At 38.6% G+C, this 24,257-nt stretch overlaps 1 protein-coding gene across 1 annotated transcript in view; it reads right to left on the bottom strand.

Moving 5' to 3' along the window:
- CSTPP1 (centriolar satellite-associated tubulin polyglutamylase complex regulator 1) overlaps nt 1-24,257 on the bottom strand; it is a 79,955-nt gene that overhangs the window by 52,991 nt on the left and 2,707 nt on the right. The window contains exon 2 of the mRNA XM_065754913.1: nt 17,516-17,618. Within this exon, the coding sequence (XP_065610985.1) occupies nt 17,516-17,618 (103 nt within the window). The remainder of the gene's footprint in view (nt 1-17,515; nt 17,619-24,257) is intronic.

Below are 24,257 nucleotides of genomic sequence, written 5' to 3'. Positions count from 1 at the left end.
GCATGTAAGAACAATAGAAATGCAAATATAAACATTATATACCAAAGGTACAGTGATAGAGTTGCCTCAAAGATGGATTTTGTGCTCCTCATTTTGAATCATGCATGTGGGACAAAGCTTTCAAACACTCCAGAGAGATCATTAAAAATATTCACTTGGGACAGCAGCTTAACTTGCCCACACAAATTTGGAAAATTAATGAAAGAGAATGAAGCGAATTTAGAGAACTAATGGAAAAGATATAAGCTTATTTTCATCATAGCAGAACCTCTCTGTAGGTAGCATCTCTGCTTTAGACAAAATCCAGTGGTCAGTGGGAGTCCTTTCAACTTGCAATTTTAAAATCATCCCCTTAAATATAACTAGTGTAAATCACCTTTTAATGCTGCCTAGCTCAGAAAAGAGTCTCACATTTGAGAGGGAATTATATCAGAGACAAGCAAAATTAAAGTCAGGTATCAGCTGGGGAAATGGGAGGCCTGAGAAAGGCCAACATAACTTTTTCAGATAAGAATTTTTTATTTGTTTTTTTTATGTCCCAGTAATCAAAACTTTCTGTCATGTGTCAAAAGCACTGGTTCTATCCCTCCCATTCTGAAGGAAATTCACACAAAATAAGTACAAAGAATCACATTATGATTAAGAAACACTCATGATCTTTGAAGTTTGGAATTAGAAATACTCCTTCTGTAAACATAATGAACAAATAAATTATTTCATATTTATGAAACCAGTGCTTTGCAAGTCAGAGAAAAGCATGGTCACTCTAGTAACAGATTTAAGTAAGTATATGCTGTGCCTGATCAAAATACAACAAAATTAGAGGAAAGGCTTCCATGACTATCACTGTAAGTGAACAGTATTCATTACAAAGTGCTCTAGCTCACTGCTTCAGAGGGAATAAGTACAGAGAAAGGGAAAGCAACACACTTTAACTTGCACAAGATCACTGTGACAAAGCTGGAAATGGGATTTCAGAACTTCTCATCCCAAACCATAGCCCATAAGACTTTTTTCATTTCTTATTTGCACTGTTTTACTGATGATTTGATAGGCTGATGGAAGAATGAAGAATATAAAAGAGAAAATAAAGAAACTTGGTATAATTGGAGAAGGCAGCATTTAAAGAGATGACATATAATAGGGGAGATTTCTAGGAAAAGAAAGAAGATGAAGGCAAGAGTATGCTTGTTTAGACCCCTGAGGGAATGAGAAAGATCTGACCACTGAACTGCAGAATACTCAGAGAAGTTTATATCTGAGAAAGGAACAGAGAGGGTTAGCTGAGCAATGACACATCTAAATGCACCCAAATTATGTTGCTCAGAGCAACTACAGTACTGCACTATCTGGAAGCAGATCCTGGTACATCTATAATGGAAAGGTTCAGACACAAAGTAACATACTATTAATTCACGGGAAACAGCCCTATTATATTGCTTCTAAGCCCTAAGAAGTGAAAGCTCAAGTCACTCATGTTTTCAGCACGGGATGGCTCTAAAACTATTTAGCAGAAGAGTTTAATACAATTTATTCTTACTTACTCAGTTATAAGAATGGGTGAGTACGCTGGAACACCAGCACATCTGGATGTGCTGACATCTAAGGGCCATCAGCTAGTGATCAAAAAAGGTACAATATTTCTCTAATTCCTCATTTCTTGCAATAAGATTTTGCTTAATTATACAATAGGAGAATTCTGCACTAAAAGCTCAAGTCTACAACCACAGGAGTTAGAATATTATCCCTATTGAGATGCTACATTTCAGAGATTCTACTACATAAATTCCTTTTTATAGGTTGTAACAACTCAGCTTAAAGGGAAGAGCCACCTCCCAGCAGCTCACGGCTGAGCTATCCAGAAGGTTGTGTACTGACAAATCGACTCATCCAGCCTTGCAAAGGATCAACACCACTACAAGAGACAAGAATCATACTTTCTGAACAAACTATATATTTTAAAATATTTACAATTATTTTCTAGCTGATAGTGTGGTAGTGCAAAAATAATTCAGCCATCTTTTCCTTAACAATAATTCAGAGATGAAGCTACAAACACGGCAAGTAGAAGTGACCTGCAGGTCAAAAAGACAACCAAAAGTTATTGCAGTTATTCCAACTGCATGTATGTGGTATGATCAACACATTACCTTTAATTTTAGAAATACTTAAACAGATGTATTTTCCAGTTTCTTTTCAAAACGGAAATAAAACAAGCTACCATTCCAGAGGAACAGCTTAAGTAAGCAAGATATCAACAGCAAGGCAACAAACAGTTCCAACTTTCTCAGCAAGTTTAACATCTGCTGAGATTCCTCCTTTAGGAGTGCTCATTCGTCCCTCTATTTGCCTTCCTCCCACTGAAAAACTCATTCCTTTAGCAAGGTCAAGTGGCCAGAGCTTAACAGTACATTTGTGCAGGAGAAAGACTTAGGACCAAACTAGGGCATCTTAACACATTATTATTTTGTCCTCATTCAATTAAAAGTTGGTCTCTGAACCGAGAAACAAAAGCAGAAAAAAATAAATTCTCATTTATCTGGTTAATTCCTCCATTCGGGTTTTTCTGTGGTCATTTGCAGAAAATCCTTATAACAAGGCTGTGGGTTTCATAGCCTCCTACTGAAGACTTAAAGGTTGCCTTGGCCCTCTGTTACCAGGAAACAGCGCAGGCAAATCAGAACATTAACAGTAGTTACTAATGACAAGATTTTATTTGTCTGGCAGAAACTGAGACTAGAAGTTGAAACAAATGTTCCTTAGGTAACCTCAGTCCATTACAACACTCATATTTCACACAAAAATTGCTACCTGACTGGATACTCCATTAACAAAACAGCTTCCCTTGTTCACTTAAAGGATAATCTGGAGAAAGTTGAGAAAAAGATAGAGCAAAGTCTTAGCTCAGTTGGAAACTTTGAAGAAGTTTTTTCAGTTGGGGCTTCAAGGTCTTGCTTTGTCACTCTTCACCCTCACATGCCCTAAAGCAGCCAGTCCACAGTACCAAATCCCCTCTAACAGCACTGCTGAGAAAGCTGCACCTTGCAGCACATCCTGTCTGCACTTGTGGGACAGCACGTGCCTGGGAGAAGAAGAAAAGTCTTGGGAGGAGTCTGTGATAAAACAGCCTCAGCCCTTGGAAGTGGTTCTGCTGGGAACTCTAGCACACAGGTGCTGCTTCTCCAAACAGAGCTGCTTTCAGTGGGGCTTTGTCTTTTGTGTAATTACATTTAGGCAACTTGCCAGAGTTCAGAAACATTCAAGCACTCTTTTCAAACCTTTGGACTTCTAAATAGATTGTAAAAATCCCAGGATGCTATGGTAACATCCCAATTGAAACTCACTACAGTAGTTAGCCTTTGCCTGCTGAACTTTGTAAAGCGAACTATGCACAATGCAGAGAGAGCCCTGTGTCCCCAAGAAGGACAGAAGAGCTTGTTATGGTCCTGCTATCCCCTTAGCTGGTGCTACCTTTGGCTACCATGCAGAGAACTGAAGGAGTGAACGGGATTCCTCCTCTACTAAAGAGACAGCAAGGAACAAGGGCCATCGTTCCTTAACTTACAACCGTACCGTTTGCACTTTTTTATCAAGATCATGCTGAAAGAGGGAAAACTCACTCTGAAGGTTTAAGCTGCTTCTCCAGCATGAGGACCTTTTTTCCCTGGCTGACTTTTCTTCCCAGTCCCACAGGTGTCCAAATCATTAACAGAGAATTGAGTGCCTTAAGTGAAAATAAGGTAGACTCAAACTCAAAGAAGCTACGGCTAGATGGAATAAACATTTGTAGGGAGAAATGGTGCAGAGGACTTGATATCAACACTTCGGGTATTCCAGCATTTGCTGTTCTTGAAATGCACATTGGACTAGCTCTAGTTTGGTCCCATGGACTGCATGCTCATTTGCAGTTGGAACACATCTTCCAATTTAGCTCCTCTGAAAGGAACCCAGGTCACGAGCCCCAAGCACTTACTGTGCTTTTGGTATGAACCAAAAGCACAGTAAGTAAGGATAATCAGGAGTATTAGGATTAGAGACTATGGTACAATGGGTAACAAAGAACTAGCTCTAGCAATAGAAAATACTGGAACTCAAAAGGCTTTAAAATTCAGGCAATTTCTGTTGTTAAATAACCCATCAACACACAAAGCATCCCCAAGCGACCAATCACACTCACCCCAAGGCTTCGCTCTATAATAGCAAAGTGAGGTTTACCTTGCCTGGAACTAGCCCTGAGAGGAAACACTTAAAGCAGCAGACACCGTTGAGAAAAAAAAAATCCCAGCTTCGCTGCTGCTGTGAATAATTACTGCTGAATGAATGCGGCTTAATATAAGATCGCTATTCTTCACATATTAGTTTAAGTTTACTAGACTATGTGCAATATGCTGACCAATCATTAGGTTATTTCTTTCCTTATAACTCTTGGAAGGTAGTGTAGGAACATTAGCACAACTCAACGCAAAGCTGTTGTACTGTGTGCTTTTTAAAATTCATAGATAATATTTGGGACAATGAGATCAGCCTCAAGGAAATCAACATCTTCCTCTAACGAAATTAACAGTATTTTTTAGGCACTTCCGCTGAAATGTGTTAGCAGTATTAAGATGAAACAGATGATGAAAGTTATTTTTGATGACTGGCTTTGAGGAAATATCCTTTCTTAACAACTGGCAGATAGGAAATCATTAACACTTAGCATATTGGTGAGTGATGTAACGCTGCAAATAGACGGGAGTTTTCGCAGTGCTTTCTGTCTCACCCGCACAAGTTTATTTCAGCTGAAGGGTGTGGAAAGAGGGAGAGACACAAATGCTAACGATTTGTTTTCAGTCTTTTTGGTACAGGCACAGCAATCTCTGTATTCATGGCAGCATTAGTACAGGTGGTACAGAGATTATCCCAAGTACAATATGAAAGGAAATGAACCACAGCACCTGTGACAGTTCAGAGTAGGCAGCGAACAAGCCTTCTTATGTTGCAACAAACCCTCTGAGACCAGTTTACAGATTGTGGAGAAGGAAAGGATGAAAGGAGTTGCTGTGCTTGCTCTTTATTACCCGGAATCCCTTTATCTTTTTAGAGTTCTCTCCGTTGATTTCTCCTCTGCTAGGTCAGTAATTTAACACCTTGAAACTTTCAAATAAAAAGATAAAATGACTTTACCGTGTTGAATTATTAGCCCAGGATTTAAAAAAAAAAAAAAAAAAGCAGCAGCAAAATAAGGGCTGGGGAGGAATCTCTAAAAACAGAGGCCTTTTGATCAGAGCAGCATCCTGCAGTTTGCTGTAACTCAAGCTGGCCATTCTTACATAGTAGGAATTAAGGACTCCCCCTGCCAGGCAGGGCCCTATTAAAACACAATAGCTGTTTGAAAAGAGTAAGGCAAGCTGATATGGATATAATAGGCCACATATTGAGACCCCTTTCTACTCTGAAATAAAGCTGCTTCTTAGAGTTATGAGCTGGGAAATCTAGCATTCAGGAAGATGGGAAGGGCATACAATGGAATACGGTAAATGGAAGATGGTAAATAGCCATGCAGAAGTCCTCTAAGGTGCTTAGGGAAAAGTAATGAAGCCTCAGAGATAAGCATCAATCGCTAAGAGTGGCTTTTTCAGTCTGATCAGGTAATTTCAGACCACATGGTGTTTCAATGAGTCTAGAAATGCCTTGCTGGTATAAACAGAGGTTTAGTTTTTACAGTAGAAGACAAAACCACAGCATGTTGCCCACTACAGAGATGGCTGTGTGAATACCATTGTAACTGGTTTTATGAAGATCACTGTATGTTGCTCCCCAGCAGCACTCAAAAACCCTCCTTCTACCCCAAACATATTAAGAAATACATATCCAGTATTACACAAAGGAAGCTGTTAGCTCCCCAGATAACGTATGCAGTATTTCTTCACGCTGGCCTAGGAAGCTTTTATGGGAAGAAGAAAATTCCTTATTGCTCTATAACCTTCAATATTCTCAGGGCATGGAAGGTTCAAGTCCTCTATAAGCATTATTAACACACAACCATGATCTCCGTTCTTTGCCTTCATTCTGCAAAGTTTTGCTCTCCCCGTCCTGCTGTGAAATAGTTTCAAGATGATTCAGAAACCATTCAGAGAACTGGGAGTGTAGGGGAGAGGATTGTACAAGGAAAAGAAACAGAGTTAAAAATGCAAACTACACACAGTGGTGTGATCAGATTTCTTCTAGTTTAAGAACTTTGGAAGTAGCTACAGAACTGACATTGACTGTAGATGGAATTTGATAACAAATCATCAATGTCCACTGGAGTTTGAATTTGAAAGTTATCGAATGATTGCAGCCATCTTGTGCTGTTGAGATTAAAGCAAAATTCTGAGTAAAAACACACTGGCCTCTCAGAAAAGTGAGGCCAAAGCAATAAGCATGAGTAAGGGCCTGCTTGCTCCATTCTGCAGGTCATCTCCTGTATGTCTCATTGTAAGACAGCTCCAAGTTTTGGAAATCAGAATGTAACTAGTTTAAAAGATAGCAGTGCAATCATATTGCAGTGGCTACAATCCACAAACCACTGAAATATAATTTCTTAACTATTTTAAAAGGAGATTCAATACAGTTCTGCCACAAGTGCAGGCCCCATATTATCTCTTTTCTGTCTTGGTTAGAATGAAGAGAATTGGAGAATTGGAGGATTTTAAAAGGAAAAAATCACAGCTAACACTCCTTCATCTATTCTATTTTTTGGCAAGAACTACAACTCCTCAAAGACTTAACAACTTCAAGTAGAAGCAACAAATGAACACCACAGTTTCCTTAATATAGATGAGCCTCCATCACTTTTCATTAAAATCAATTTTGCATTTAGAGATTACTTAGCTAAACCACTGTCATGGTTTTGTGATTTTTTGTTATCAGTATTCAACATTATAACATCATGTAGTGCACTGGGGATCAAAGAGTTAATGCACCACTTCTGTGGATCATTCCAGGTATACCTGTTTCAGAAGAACTACATACCCCAGAGGACTTTATATTTCGATTTTCTGTTCAGAGGGAAAGATAAAACCGTTTGCATGTCATGAGACGTCTGTTCGTTCCCCTTTCTGCTCATCTAGGCATCATGTGTGCTCCCTGCCATCTTGTCTACAGAATTAGAGTAAGGCCTTTGGTTTTTGGACACTCTCATTTTATTTGATGTATTAGCTTCAATTCCAATTGCACTGTATTATATTGTGTTATTTTGCATTCCAACATCTTACTTAGAAAATTAGCTTTCCTCTTCAGATTGTTGCTGCTGCTTTGTTTTTAGGCCCTTTTCCCTACCTTTTCCTTTTTCCCCTTTCCCAGGGTGTGGGTCCATGGGTCCCCACAACGCATGAGTCAGAACCAGCTTGTAAACTGTTGACAACCACTTAATGCCCACTACAACTGCTTGGCCGTAGTGTCAACCAGCCACTATTTTTCCAATTTATTTGAAGATATCCAGTATGATTAATTCTACAGAACATGAGATTACTGCAAATCTGTAAGGATAGTTTATCATAGAAACTGTACAGTTTCATCATTACACTGTCTTTTCTTTTTTTTAGGCATTTGATTTCTATAAACTATTTGATTATTAAATATATATATATATATTATTAAAAAAAAAAAAAGAAAAAAAGAAGCAAAGCTATGTTTTTTTTTAAATGCGCTTTTGAGAGCCAAGACAGGACTATAGGGCTTACAACTGTTTGCTGTTCATGGGATACAAAGACATTTAAGGGATTTTGTACTCTAAAGAATAAGGAATCCTATTAAAGGATCGTATCACATCCCATTGCTGTAAGCATTTGCTGATTTTGTTGTTGTTGTTGTTGTTTTTTTACAGCTTGGCATATCCAGATTAGGAAAAATTTACATTTGTTGGCCATGTCCATACTTGAAAGATGCTTATTCTTAGCAAGCCAATTAGAAATGCTCCACAAAATTTCCTGTTACATTCTGCAGCCCAAGAATGAACATCACCGAACACCTCAATCCTGCTCCATTTTTTCTAAAAATCTTTCTGACAAAGATTAAATGTATCTCAAACTACTTCATTACATTTTAATACAGTCTTATGAATATATGAGAGCTCCTCTGAAAGTAATGCCTCCTGTTTTACTATGTTGGCTCTCGACATCAGAGGTGCATGTCAGTGGTATGGCAGTAGAGGCTGAACCTTCCCGCCAATATTTCATTACATGCAGTTGCTGTGTGACAGATGTCAGCAGATGGGCAGTCTGTCAGAATGGCATCTGACATGGAAGCACATATGAAGCAAAGGTATGTCACTGAATTTCTTCATGTGGAAGTAATTGCCTCCAGTGATGTTTACTGAACTTTTATGGTGGATGTGACCACTGATGTGTTTCAGCAGTGGCAGTGGTTCACTTCCATTGGTGCAGATTTTTACAAGAGTGGCATGCAGGCTCTTGTTCAATGCTGGTAAAATAAATAAATAAATAAAAAGCATAGCATATGGAGGTGACTGTTGAAAAACAGTGTTTTATAGCTGAGAATTTGCTCTATCAAATAATGTTACTGTGCTCTTTCGATCTGCTGTAGTTTCCATGGAAATAAACAAGAAGCACTGCTTTTGGAGCAACCTACTTAGATTGATAGAAGCCAAGCATTCTTCTGAATCTGATCTCCTGTGTGCATATAGCAATCTAGACTCACAGAAAGATGCTTCAATAACACTAGAACTAAATAAAAATTGTAACACAAAGGTATTGTTAATGCTGAAGTCATCATGTATTCAGCAGTGGTTCTTTTACATCTTGAGACACCTAAAACATTTCTGGAGAAAATAGCAAATTCCAAAAAAAAAAAAAAAAACCAAAAAAACATTGCAGGTAAGAATTAAACTATTACTTATTACTTGTAAATTCCTAAAAACTGTGTAGTAAAAAAATTACCATTAGTTACCAAATTTTTGTTACTATACTTGTCTAAAGCTCCTATGTTCTACCCACATTTCCACTGAATTCCAGGTGCTACTTACATGTTACCAAAACAATTTTCTTCAAAACATTTACAGAAGCTGCAGGAAATCCAATCCTTACGGCTAGCGGCCAAGCATGAAATGAGATTACTGCTTTATACACACATTGCAGATTGTATGCAAAAGTCTGTAAATAGACCCACTACATCTGTCGTGGATAAGTCACTATTTAATTGTCTCATTTTTTTCCTCTCTATATATTCCAACACTGAGTCACTCAGCAAGCAAAGATAAGCTGTTTTCCAGAACGATGGAGAAAGATGTTTGTCAAACAGTGATCTCTGTATTGAGTATCTATTCTGCTTTTCATTGAGCTCAGTACCAGAGCAAGGAGTGCTCAGTATTCCAGTGAGGAACACTTGAAGACATCTAATATAAGATTCTGAGTGGAGGAACTTTCTGCTTCCATTAGAATTCAAGCTAAAGCAGAGTAGAGATTTATTATCAGAAATGCCAGGACAGGAAAAAGGAAGTAACTGTCAAATACCACTGATAAATGAAAAAGAACTGATAGCTGGAGGAAAAAAAAAAGAAAAAAAGACCATCTAAAAAGGGACATGATTATCACATATGAAATACTCAACTGATAAGTTATGGCAAAATAGTCACAAAGAGACCATATACAGGAGGCTCATTAAAGACCTTCTTAGGAACTGCAGTGTCTTATATATCTGTTTCGCTGCACTGACAAATGCAGACAGCCCAAGTGGACTGCTGAAGTAGGACAATTATCACAGAGCATACAAAGTAAAATTATTTCTCTGTTTCCCTCTAATCCAGATGAAGGTGACCAGTTTTCAGGACTTGGAATGGGATCTTGTCTATTTTGATAGCTCCCTAAATTATTCAGACTTGTTTCAAGAACAAATTTACACATTTGAAGTGCGTAAAAATAATTCAAAATTAACTTCAAGGGATCACGGATATACATGTTCAAATCTGTACTAGCAATATTTATAACTACAATGAAAACACTGAAAATCTGGAAGCACAAACAGAATTATGAACTAAAAGTAGGCGCATTCAAACATACCTCTGAGAAAGACCACGAACACCAGTTAATTCAGATACATATAATCCTAACACACAATTTGACATGTTTCTGGATTTCATCTTTAAAAAAAAAATTGAAACGTTTGTTTTTCAGTGTTGTTACCAGCACTTTCTATATGCAGTTGATTCCAGTGATCATCAAAGGCACCTCAGCTCTATGGCAATTGTGTTGCCTTTCAGCATTCAAGGTTATAAGTCGGAATAGAGATTTACCCAACTGTATATAAAGGTCTTCTGTAAAGCAGTCAGCTCACTTCTCTTTCAGTTATTTTGACAAAATCACAAACATATAATTTCCATTATAAAAAGCAATAGAAATGAAGCAAGTAAAGACTGCATTGATACACAGTTAGTACATACTTTAAGCATCATATTTGGACTACACTGCATATAGAAGTTGCAATTGCCTCTGTTCAAGAAGAAAGAGCATATTGCAGCTTGGTTATTTGGAAGTGGAGGCTTATCCATGGAGAACTATACCATGCTATATCAGCCAAGATGCTGATACTAAGTGCTAACATTTGTATGTTATGGAAAGTTCTGAAGGTTCTCCTGTCATCATAACAGTATTAACAATTTCCTGCGTGGAGTACGTTTACGTATGCCTCATTAAAAGTAAATATTGCCTCCTACATTCAACTTGCTCTTCTAACTATAAACAAACATTATAAATCTGTCCTGCTACCAAAAATTCTTCTTTTTGATTTTTCCCCTCTATTTCTCTGTAAGATTTTAGATTCATCCAAGCATCTGCTCTCCTGTAAAATTCTCATTGAGGAAAAATATCAGTGCATTTTCTGATACATTGGCAACACGTACAAACTACGGTGAGAATCATTGTGTTATTCTCATTAATATATGCATATTTTTTTTCCAGCTGTTTACTCAATGGCAGCCATCCTCATCAGCATATTTGTCAGGCTAGGACTTGTCGCAATGTTTGTTACAAAGAAACCACTATGAGAAAAAGAAGACTTCATAGAACCTGCCTGTCAGATGAAGATACTAGTGCTGTTTCTGCTGAAACAAACAAACAAACAAACAAAAACCCTCTAATAAAGACATCAAGCTACAGGCAACCCACAGGCTCTGTACAAAATTAATCTAATTTAGGATCACAAACGATCATACAAAATATATGCCCCTTACACTGCAAGCAGGTGGTTCTGAAATCCCATTTCTGCTAAGGGCTGGAGAAACTTAGGTTACAAAGAAAAAGATTTCCTATTCTGATCCTTCTCTGTAGGGGCAAGACTGGAAAGCAACAAATGGACTTCAATGAAAAGGCTTCATGTCCATTAGCCACACATCTGTAAGTGTGGAAATATGCAACTATTATAGGATCCCCAGGAAGATTTATCACCAAACTCAGTCCTGCAAATCCATCTGTTCTCCAGAAACAGACATTCAAAATGCCTCTTTCTGAGTAACTTATTCACATTAGCTGCAAAATCTCCTCAGATTTGCTGGCATGAGCGCTGTCACTCCGAATGCACATATTTATTCTCTCTCTACTGATTACTGAAGAGTAAAGGAGATGCAGACAGCACTCTTATGCAGTGCCCTAGGGATCGAGGAATCCCAAGGATGAGATGGTCAGGAGCCATCAAGCACATCATTCCAGCTGAGATTCTCAGCCCAAAGGGCTCCTTCACAGCTGGGTCATTGACAGTAGCGAATTCATACTTGTCACATGGCTCGTGACAGTCTTGCACTGACTGTGATCATTTTGATTCTTTTACCTCCAAAGCAAAAGAATTGCAAGAGTTCTGACAGTTTTTGAAGAACATATGAAATATAATCTCTATTGCAAAAAGTAGTATTAAAGAGTATAAAATTTGCTGTAAGTATCTGAAAGAATTTTTGCTTTCCAGATACAAGTTTCTAAAAACAAAAACAAAACAAAACAAAACAAAAAACGGGGAAAAAAGAAAAAAAAATATACACATACCACCCCCTCCCCCCTATTCTTATAAAGAAATTCAAATGATGACACCCAATTAGGCTCCATCTCAAAAAGGGAATACAGTACAACTTGTCAAAGCCCTAAGGACCTTCTCACTACTATTTCTGTTTATGTCTCCATGCTTTGTACAGTTGTAAATGTTCTACAGTGCTGGATGCTGTAAAGTACATGCAGTACAATATAATTTCTGTCTTGACGAGCTCATACTATCCTTGCAAACAAGATAGAACAAGTTACTATGAAAAGAGGAAAGATACAGTGCAGATGACAGCAAGATGATGATGATAAGACCTGCACACACACAGAGCTGAAAAAAAAAATGTTTCTAAGGTAGCTCTATGAATCTCTCCTCTTTATAAGCAGATTATTCAGCTTATTTCCAGTTGTCATTCAGTGTTGCCTTTGGTGAGTGGCTTATTTCTCACAGGCATCCCATCTGTCCCATTTCTGGCCCTTCCCCTCTGCCTCCTCCATTCCCCAAGGGCATGAAGACCATTTTAAACAAGAGGACATTGTTTCCCCTACAGATTTATCCAGGTAACATAAGGTAGAAATACAGGACTGACCAAGCTGGTGCCACTGCTATTGCCAGACTGAGCCGAAAGAACGGTATCACAGTTGTCCCTAAGGAGTGAATTGGACCAATGGTTCTAGCCAATCTAGGGAGCAGGACAAAATGAAGTACCTTCTTTACTATAAGTTAATACTTCTCAATGAGATAACATCTTTCTAGCCAATGATCTCAAGCTATATAAAACTAGCAATTGTTACTCTGAACTAAATAATTGCTCCTTTGTGTAAAACAGTGCTCTACACAGCACAGACCTGAGTTTTAAACTAAAAGACTTTCTAAAGGACCTAATGGAGCATCAAACCCCCACTATCAATGAACAAGCACATTACAGATAACTTCTCAGATATATATGATCAAAATTGTCATCAGAAAGCACACAAATGAGCACAAGATCCAGAAGGGACACTTAAAGTTAGACCCAGGTGAAATATCTCTTTCAAAATAAGGGAATCTTGGACATCAATCAGTATGTGAAGATCCCGATGGAGGCTGTGATGCATCTGCAAGCCAACAGTAAGATGTCCTTCTCAGTCATCCTGCAACTGGCACACAGACAGGAAAACATTTCACCATAAACAAAGGAAAGCAAGAAGTACTCTGGGAGAAGTACATTAAAAAACCCCCAAACCCAACCTTTTAAAAGAGCCTTGAACAAGGTAGGATATCTACCTGCAAACTGAGAAGAAAGTTCCCAGCAAACTATTACCATAGAAGAAAAACAAAGATTACTAACAGAAAGTCTCTTGGTCAAGGACAGTTTTTTGCTACTTCTTCCAGCTAAAGTGAAATAAACACACAGCTTCACTTTAAGATCCCAGAAAATTTAAAGTAGGACACAATGCACATTCCCGCTGAGTGATCAAATGCATTGGCACAGGGGCCCTATTTTTCTTCGGTACAGGAACAATCAAGAAAACAGGATGATAAATAATGTATAGGAGGAACGTGTCCCTTTAAGATATGCTGGCGCAGAATTTAGGTTGGAAGAAGTAAAGCTGCATTAGTTTGTAATTACACAAAGGGCTTTCAAGAGTGTGCATTTCATGAAGATTCAAAAGCAAAGCCGAGATTTCTTGGGCTTAGAATGAACAAACACCAGTAGCATTTCAGCAAATCTATAAAATCTAAACCAGTCCTGAGAGAGGCACAATTTTACTCTTTTAGGTAAAAGATGCAGATTAATTGGAAGAAGGGTGACTGAACCCTATTCTTGTAAGAGTCAGGAGTGAGTCAGACGAGAGAAGCCTCAAAGAACTCCCAAGATTGAAAGCAGATGTCCACATGATTTGGACAAATGAACAACTGAATTAAGTGGGAGAAAAATTATCCTTGAAGACTAAAAATATTCTGGAAGAAGAGCTGTAAAGATGCGGGTCAGCCCTTTGCAATCAGAAATATTAGTGCTTGGCTGTGGATAGCGGTGGAATACATAACTGGTTTCATTTCCTGAACTAGGAACAACTTATTGCCTGCAAAACACTTCCAGCTTGGTCCATACATACACAGAGAGCTATATGACCACATAGTTGTTCAGCTCTGAAATTTCACTCAGATAAGCTAAGCTCCAACAAAAGGGAATATTTTCTTAATGATTACCTATAATATAGCTGTTGTAACAGGTACAGTGTTTTCAAGTGACTTGTGGTAAGGCAGACCACTGCAGTGCATGATAGATGCATAATAGGAAGGCCAAGATCATCCTTCAGCAATGAAACCAGTCAGAGGGGCACATGGAATATCATTACTGTACAGCATACCCTCTGAAAGGAGTTAATATGTAGCAGCCATACTTCACACAAACTTCATTATCTTGGCAAAATACAATTTCTGTAGCCACTTTATCTCATATACACTCAAAAAAAACCCCCTAATTATTAGTAGACACAAGCAAGGAAAGAACAATATGAAAAATCAGACACTCCTGCAAGTCCCTTCATCTTAAATCCTAATATCATACTTCTAAACATGGACATGCCAAACCTCTCACATAGGATAAACTGGAACAAGCAAAACACTGGAATGGTGCACACAAACCTTAGGAATCTCATGAGTTACCTTTGAGTTCTAAGGTATTAAGATTAAAAATAAAAGTCAAGTTGATTTGCTTGACAGAGCAATACAAGCCAAAGGAGCTCTCAAAGCACAGCATGAACGAAAGCTGATAGTCAGGTGTACGAATTTAATTCTCCTGGGCAGTGAGAGCTTACCAATAAGATCTGGGAAATTTCTTGTTCTACCTACATCCATATTTCTGATTATTTATTTATTCTCCACTTCAAAGAAAGGTTCACATACTTCACATGCTAAGAGTTCCACAGATCTCAAAATTACTAAGGTTGTTTGTACTTTGGGTCATGGACACAATGCAATCTGCTAAATTCCACCTATACCACTAAAAGGGGAAAGAAAAAAAAGAAGGAGTGACAAGTTCTTTATTACTTGTGTAAAAAACAAAGTAACAAACAGGTAGTCTGTTCCCATCTTCCAGGGAATAAGAAGCTCCACGGAATGCTCAGTGTGAATTGAGCCGTTTTAGAAATTCACACGTTTGGATATCACTGTGACAAACAAGCTCCAGCAGCTAACTCTATAACAGGGTTGTGCTGAATGCTCACAGTTCTGTTTGTTATAACGGTCTTTTATTACTACTTATTACTTAGAAGCAGAACAGGAATAGGAAGCGAAGATAGTTATCAGGCCATGAAGAAATACTGCAGAGAAGCAGTGTGAGCAATTTCAAGTAAGCATGGAAGATTTCTTTGACCACCATTTAACTTTTGAAGTACATATATGCACAAAAGTTTAGAAAACATCCCGAGGTGTCAACTTGAAAGCAGGTGTAAACCAAACCCGGTCTGGATCATTGCCTGAATAACAATTGAGACTGGGTATTGCAGAGCCACCTTGCTTTCAGTCCTGGTAAACAAATCCTGATGTGGGTGGAGGTCATTACAGTCATACTCTTTATCTTTAAGCTCTTGTTTACTATTTGTACAGCTGATTAATCTCCACATTACTTCCTGTGGAAAGTCACCTGTATCAGGTGGAGCATCATGATTCCCAGTCATATCAAGTACACAAGATCATATCTTTATTTGTCCCCAATACCTACTGCCAGTGATTACTTCTCTACAGCCATCACTTAACAATGACTACCAGCACTGCAACTTGCTCACATCATGGAAGTGTACTGTTTATTTGTTTGTGTAATAAGAATTGCATTCCAGATATGACGCACTGATTTTTTATTTTTATTTATTTTATTTTTAATCTTTGTACCTCGGTAGTCTACAGAAAGGGAATGCATTTTGAGAGTTCAGGCTACTTTATAGACAAAAATCTTTATATATTTACGTACATATATACATAGATATATATACACCTTTACATAACATGAATCTCCTTGTAAAACTCATGTAATACCAAGTATTATTGGGTTCTAAAATAGATTTTGAAGGTCTTTAAAAGTCAATTTTTACTCCAGTTATGCTGAGCTACAGAGAAAGATTAGCATTAGAACAAAACAACCTCAATTAGCTGTTTGATTCTTCTTAATTCTACAGAAAAAAGGCATTTATACAGAATTCTCTAATTGGGATGATGGCTTCCAAGCCAAAGCTGAGTACTCTGTTGAGACCAAAACAGATAAAATAATGCTAAAAAACCATATTTCCTTGTTAGAGTGCCACCTACCTAAAAGTTCTGTTCTATAAACAGATGTAGCAAGATGCCCTGTATCTTACTTCCTCTGCCAAGCATGGTCAAAACCACACTGGCCTTGAGCAGCTTGTTACTCTGTCTCAGAATAAAAATTTAGAAAAAGAGACGGACAGACAGACAGAAAGACAGAAAAGAATTTCATTCAGATTGCTGCATAATTTATTTTAGTTACTAATTTACCAGAGACAATCTCAGATATCTCTAAGTTTAAAATATGCATGGGGCTGGAAAATTATAAAAAATATATCCAAAGTTATCCAGACAGCTTAAGTAGGAAGTTAGATCTCATTTGGAGGTCAGATGTATACTTCAGTAGAAAAAAATAATAATAATAAATAAACCAACAACTCTCTGGTCAGTTGAGAAAGCAAGCTGCTCCTTTGCACTGAAATCTTCTTCCACAGCTGTAGTACAGAGATTTCTGTGAAATGCTTTGCATGTTGATTTGCCTCGAGAAAAAATGAACGGGAAAGGAAGCAAATGAGCAGATTTTCAAATGGGCATAAAAAGACGGACTGAAGCACATCAACTTCAAGCACACCCGTTACCAAGAGATTTTTTAATGAAGCTGCCGGAGGACTTCTTAACATTGTGTAAGACATCAAGTTGGCAAAACATAAAGTGATTGGCTGAGTCAACATCAACAACTGGAGATCAGCACACAGTTTTAACTCTCTCCTCCAAAAAAGGAAATAAAACCAACAATTTCCCAAATTAGTAGGAAAATATTATCTGTGCTAATAATTATTTTCAATTTTAAGGACTTACACAGGTTGCAGGGAAGCAAGAGACATTCTATTAAAGCATTCAACACTATAATGATCACATAAGGGGACAAAACAGTTTGAATTCAAACAGAAAAAGAAAGAATGAGTGCTGCTAAAACCAGAAACAGTCGCTGCTTTTGAAACTGGACAACAGCTCTGATTAAACCAAGGGTTTGGTTTTCTTTATGCTTTTAAAGGTTTTGTTTCCCAAAGTGATCGTTTCACATGAATGTAACGGTAGAGATACTGAACTGTATGAAAACCCACGCACATTTCTGAGACGTACTCAGGCCACCCTTGGCTAACCTAGTGAAATCTAGCATTCACAACATAATCAGCATGTGTCCAGCTCCATTCTCCATGTACCCTGCCTGCTTCCAAAAGCCTCCCTCAGCCTAGCCCTATTGGCAGTGTCCTGATGTACTTACTATTCAGTGAAGAACCTGGCAATGCCATACTGACTAATATCTTCTCTGTTCTCCAGCAGCTGGCTCACTGCATCCTCCATGTACGTGAGGACATGCCTTTGAGCTGCAAATAAAAGACAGTAAGAGACAGAAATTAGAATACAAGGGGCTAGCAAAGCCCAAACCAGATCAGCCTTGTTGGAGCCTTACAAAACAAGCCAATGAGCATTTAGAGGGCAGAAGTTTTATTCTCCAAGATACAGATAGCAGAATTCCTGACCTAAATCCTGTTGTCTTTCATGGCTACACAGTTACTCATTAACAGCATAGATCCTTTTTCAAATCTTTTGGGATTCTGCAAGTGAAGGAAGAAGAGACAGAGCTGTGAGACTGCCATGCTGGAAAATATTTATCCAAGAGGAGGTCTTCATCTCTTTTGTGTCACAGCCATCTGTCATATACAAATCAAATCACCAATGCTGGATCAATGAGGTTGTTGTAAAACTTTAGGTGTTCCCTGCCCCTCCCTGCTTACCAAAGCCAAAAAGCTTTAAGGTTGTTCTGTAAAGTCTTTTTCCTAAAGGTGCAAATAAAAGTACATCTGTTTCCACACAAACATCAATGAATGTTCTTGGAGTGGCAGGTGGGGAACAGGTCTCAGTGCCAGGAGAGATTTATGTTGCTCAACAGTCAGTCCCAAGTAACTGCCTTAACCAAACCTGGGCAGCTTTCAGAAAAGGGAAATCTGCCAGTACCCAACCACAGTAGTAGGTCTTCTGAGTAAGACTGTACAAGACAAACCATTTTGCTGCTTCTATGGGGGGCAGACTGCAGAAGTCAAGCGTTTGCCAGGAAGGAAACAGTACAGATTTGCCACTGAGTCCCTTTGATGTTTTTGGCTGGAAATCAACTCGGAAGAACAAAGAGCTGAGTCTGGCATGATGCACCAGCTAGCAAGCAGTAGACTTTCCAAACCTACAAGTTCAACAATCAGAAAACAAGTCACAACGAACCCAGGAAAATTGTTCCTAACCTGGAAAGCACACAAGCCCTGTTCCCAAAGTACACACCTCCATCCTAAACACGTATGGTACTGCACCTTTGCAAGTAGTGTCGTGTCCTAAAAAGAGCAGGAGAAAACCCTTAGGGGATATAGGAAAGGCAAAGGCTGTTCTTGCTCCTTGCCAATCTGTTCCAGACTTGGCAGCATCACCCCCCTCAACTAGCAGCTGGCCAACCACAGATCCACATCAATATTCTTCAAACCATTTTAATTTGTGCTTAATATCCTGGTGGGCATCAAGCCTGTGCCACTTGATACACAACATGGAAGTCCCTTTCATCTTAGCGTGGGGCAGGTGGACTTCAAGAGAGGCCCGGAAATGATTATTCCCAGTGGATACAGTGATTAATAGTATGTATGAACATTGATTGCTATCAGGGGATTTCTCTGACTAGAATGCTTTTTAGGACAATGGTAAAATTGGTTAAGCACACCCTGGAAAACACCTTGCAGCTGATAGTAAAATGGTGAGCCAAAGGTTCAAAGATATTATCTGGCACTAAAAGATACAGGGCGTAGCTTTATTTAATTATTTTAATGCAAAGGAATAAATTTAATTTATGTGAGTGATTAAAGAAAAATAGCTCTGCGCACCTGTGTCCCCTGAGGGAGGAATGAGTCGTGCAGCACAGTCACAGTCTTAAGATAACAGCAGCTGGGTAACTTTATTTTTCAGCCCATCCTTCTTCCCTCTTCATTATGCAGCCCATCCTGCACCCAGAAACATCTTCCCAGGCCCCTCTAGAGCTGTCAGCGGTATCAGGTTAAGCCAGGAAACCACAGTAGCAACCAGTCTTCCACTCCTCTCAGTCTGCAATATGTTCCTACTCAACTGCAAAGCCATCTTCTGAACTTTGTGGGGATGTATATACTCCCTGTTGTAAAAGAGCCCCTATCAGTGAAATGTATTTTTGTTATTCCATTTCTTTAGCATCATTAACCTCTCCCCTAAAAGCCTAAAGGAGTAAACAGCCATGGTCCCCACCGTGAGCAGAGAAGCTAAAACAAAATAGCACTTGCAATATACTTAAAGAAGCCTCTCTTCTTGTCTCTTCAACTGCTATGCTGTTTTCCAGGTAGCATGGTTCACACTGCCAAATTAAACCTCAGCTCTGGCTTCCTCTTTTCTGGCTGCTGAGTTCCACAGAGCGGTACAAGCACTGTTTTATAGATCAACCAACTCTATCCTACACAGAAAAGTCATAGAAAAAATTAATTTATGGGCAGGTTCTAGCAGGCCAAAGAGACGAAATGAAATGCCAGGGGTCTAGTTATAATAAAACATTAGTGTCATAATTTATATAAAGGGTACTTTCCATAACAAACATTGGAACTATACTGCCATATTGCCTATTTATGTAAGTGCAAATCTAAAAATCCACAGGGTCCAATGCAAAATAAACATGATGATTCATAGGCTTTAATACTGTTTCAAACTCTTTGAAAATTCAGTGTTCATGTTCTATTGGTACAGATGCTGCTCTTCTTTTTCAGGCCAACTTTGCAATAAAGCAATAAGTCCAAATCAGAACAGAAAGCTCAAATACTCATGAAATGATACAGCTACAACCTGACCTCTCTAGCCGCTGTCTTTCTGATAGAATTCCAGTATACTGCAGCTTCCACACACATTATCCTCATCATTTACTGTTTATGGATTATTTCAGCTACAGCTCACCTCCCTACTCAAAGAAAATCCTCCAAGCTAATGAACCACGCAACAACTTTATTAAACTCTTCCTCAAAATCCCATGCAACTACCCCAAAATGGAACCAAGCGTGCATGCCACACTTATTTGGCAGGTACTGCTTCTTGTTGTCAGACTAAAACCTGCCAGGCACCTCCCACAGAAAGACAGAATAACATTATGTTAAGGAAACAGCCTTCTGGCAGCTGATGACATAGATAACTTTTCACAGAATTCTTATTAAATCACTAGTGATGACATTACATCTAGAATCTGCACAATTGATTGCAATACATACAACATGGCTCCCTCAAAGTCAGCTGCCACAGCGCTTGAGAGAATGGCGCTGATGGCATTGCCACTGTGCTCACACACCAGCATCCCACTGTCACTCACTCACTCAAGGTTCAAAGTGCATTTTGGAATTAATGCACTTTGGCTCAAAATCAAATTCAAGGTTGAATGGTGGCTGTTTAGTTCAAGCATGGCCTGATCAGGTTGTATGAGTTATTTCCAGCTTACAAGAAAAAGGCAGAGCAAGAAATAAATACACACAGTGCACAATCCCTACGTTCTCCACTACAATAGTTGATATTGTAATAGTTGATATTGAAAATATTATCGGAACAAGCACTGATATTTGAGGAAAGTCTTGAAGGAAAAGGAAAATACTACTACCTGAAGGAGAATGTATGCACTGACATTCTCTAAGTCAGAAACTCAGGAGGAAGAAACAAAAGAAAATACATGCCACCTTTAAGAAATGATACTGTGTATTTGTAATTTTTTATTACTAGCAGTGCTCAGTAGCTACAAGGATTAAGGCCTTACATGTGCTGTAGTGCCATTCACATGAGGTGCACAGTATCCCTTTCAGGGCCCAATGGCAACATGATGGAGTTAACCATACCACTTCTGCAACTAGTTACCTAGCTTTACAGCTTAGGAACACATCCCTGAGGTTCTCTTAATAAGAAGCATCTCTTTCAAGAAGTTTGCCTTTTTTAGGAGGCCAATAAAGCAATCAAACAAAAACAAGACAACAATAATAAAAAAACTCACCCTGAAGATCAGTACACCGGCAGAAGAAAGACTGGAATAAACTTATACAGGATGGTAAAGTACACATCCATACAGGTCAACAGGCAAGCTCTGTTTAAAGCAGCAGCAGAACCAGAACCTACAGCACAGGTTGAGTCTTATCAAATTATCAAATCAGCTAGCTACTTCATTGCTAACCTTGTAAGGAGAGATGCCTTCTAATGGAACATGAGCTCTCTACCAGAGCAATATCTACTGTGTGCACTAGTGTTTTTTTGTTGGCTGCTTCATTCCTGGCATAGCAGAATGTTTTGGAAAATCAGGAGTGGGAATTCCTGAATAATGAGACTGATTTTTATTAATTATTTTACTCCCCCTCAACTAAAGTGCTCAAAATACACACTCTTTGATGCAATTACCATTATAATTCATTTCAGATATCTGAAGTTCAAGAGCATTACAAGATTTTATGTACTTGAAATGTTTTTGGTGTTTTTAAATCTCTAGAAGCATACAAAGTAGCAGCAAAATACACTTTCAGAACTTATTCTGAATTTTGTAACTAAGGCTCCTACTGTATTAAAGTACGTTAGAAAGAGACTTCTACAGTAACATAAAAACAATTTGTTGCTAATATTATGTAAGCAATAATGATGTGTATAAACTCCAAAAACAAAGTAACACCAGCTCTGAAAGACTTCTTAGCATTAATGATCTTTCAGGACGCTCTTTTTCATCTCATCAGATATCCCTAAGGAATGGACTTAGCAAGAGAAGTATGTAAATAAAACAATCATCCAAAAAGCTAAATCACCATACAGCTATAGTTCCTCCCAAGTTTGCCAAGCCTGGCAGTATAATTTCCTCTTAACTGTAAGAAACTATGTGGAAGGACAGAACGTGTAGTAAAGTGCAAGTAGACCTGGCTATACCAGACATAACACTATGACATGAGCAAGACATGAACAGCTATCCAGGAATGCATGCTACATAGCAACACAGCACATCATATTCTATATATTCACAGACTCAAAATTGCTTTCAGCGAAAAAATTGAGAAATGGTTTAGTTGATAATTTTATCGTGAACATAACTGAATATTTGTTCCAAACAATTAATCAGCATATTAATCACAAACTATGACATTATAGTCTTTCACTGCACACCCATCCTGAGACCTCACACAGACTGCCTTCATTGTCCAAGTCCCTCCAGCAACTACCTCCTGCAAGATGTAGTGCAGCTGCTAGGCATCACCACCTCTTCACTGCACTACTGTTGAGCTTTTTTTTTTTTCTTCCAAAAAATAAATAAATCAGAATTTATTCAGCATGTTATTAACATTGTGGAAGTAATGACCATTCTGGCTTGTTGCAAGGATGTTAGACAGCCTTTGATAGACTCCCTATCAATTCATTCACAGCAGCCTCTATACTCTCCAGCTCTGGAAATCTACGTCACCCAGGGTCAGATTCCATGTGGTACCTATCAGGTGAAGGTAGATGTCCTGTGCAATGTGCAATAGCAGGTTTGGTTTGAAGCTTCAATCTTTTGGAGGAATTATTACATTGAGTCTAAGAAGATTCAAACATCATACATACAAGCAAACTTTAATGCATTAGCAGAGAGTTAATTCATCCTCCACATTATAGCTCTCCTATTTATATAGAGGAGTAAGAAAGGGAAAAGAAAAAGATATTGTTTTCTCTTTTTAGACCACAACATGTTTCAGATGGAGTGCTCCACAGAAGCCTAGCAAATGTCTTAGCTACAAAGAGACTCAAAGTTGGTCAAGATGCTATATACAAATGTAGCCTATACACTGAACATGATGGTAAAGAAAATCATTCAAACATGGAATCTTTTGAGCTGGAAGGGTTGAGTTTAAAGGCCATCTAGTCCAACTCCAGAGAACAGGAACACCTACAGTTAGATCAGGCTGCTCAGAGCCCCATGCAGAATTCTAGGTGAGGTCTCATCAGTGCAGGGCAGAATCACCTCCCTCCACCTGCTGGCCATATTCCTTTTGATGCAGCCCGGAATACTGTTGGCTTTCTGGTCTGTAAGCACGCATCATTGGCTTGTGTCTGGCTTGCCATCTACCAGTACCCTCAAGCGGTTTTCAGCAGGGCTGTATTCAAATTCTTTCATCTCCCACCTTATACTGATAGTGGAGGTTGCCACAACCCAGGAGCGTGACCTTGCACTTGGATTTGCTGAACCTCATGAGGTCACTGGGCCCACTGCTCCAGGTGTCTGGGTCTCCCTGAATGGCATCCCACCTCTTGGGCACATTGACTATACCACACAGCTTGGTGTCAACCGCAAACTTGCTGAGGGTGTACTTGGACTTTCTTACTCAGTATTTCTGTTCAGGAGAAGAGTAAACCCCAGTTTTGTGCAGGGTCACAGCATAACTGAAATACTTTTCTGGAAGCTACTCCTGGCTTTGTAAAACATGGATGTTCTTTCAACTCACTAAGCCTAAGAGAGATGAGGAAACAGGACTATGTTCCTGGAACTTAATAGCTCCATGCTTTACCAATAAGGCATTTCTCTAACAGTATATTTATGTTCTTACATGTCTTATGCTGGCAAAGGAAGAAAAAAAGCATCCTGGAAGTGGGGAGTAGAGAGAAGGAGAATCCAGAGGAAGATTTCAGAAATTTGCAATTATCTTCAGCATTTTCTTTTTAAGAGAGAAGATGGGGAAATCTACAATTTGAAGCTTCAGAAGACAGCTGTGAGTAGAACAATAAACTGAGCACTCTGTTGCCTGTTATAAATAATGGAGCAATCACCAGTTATTAAACTGTAATGAGGAAGGCATGGAAAAGTGTCTCAAATAAACTTTATTTTGCCTACTGTAGTTCTGGTTTCATCCATCAAACATAAAACACATTTTCATCACTATCCCCAAACACTAGCTATTGTTTATTCAGTGAAAATACTGTTTAAAATATCCTGCTTG

The sequence above is a fragment of the Cyrtonyx montezumae genome, unplaced genomic scaffold (assembly GCF_038088225.1).
Source record: "Cyrtonyx montezumae isolate F1298 unplaced genomic scaffold, pur_monq_1.0 scaffold_10, whole genome shotgun sequence".
Taxonomy (NCBI): domain Eukaryota; kingdom Metazoa; phylum Chordata; class Aves; order Galliformes; family Odontophoridae; genus Cyrtonyx; species Cyrtonyx montezumae.
The sequence above is the reverse complement of the archived record's forward strand: the minus strand, read 5'-3'. Positions and strand labels throughout refer to the sequence as shown.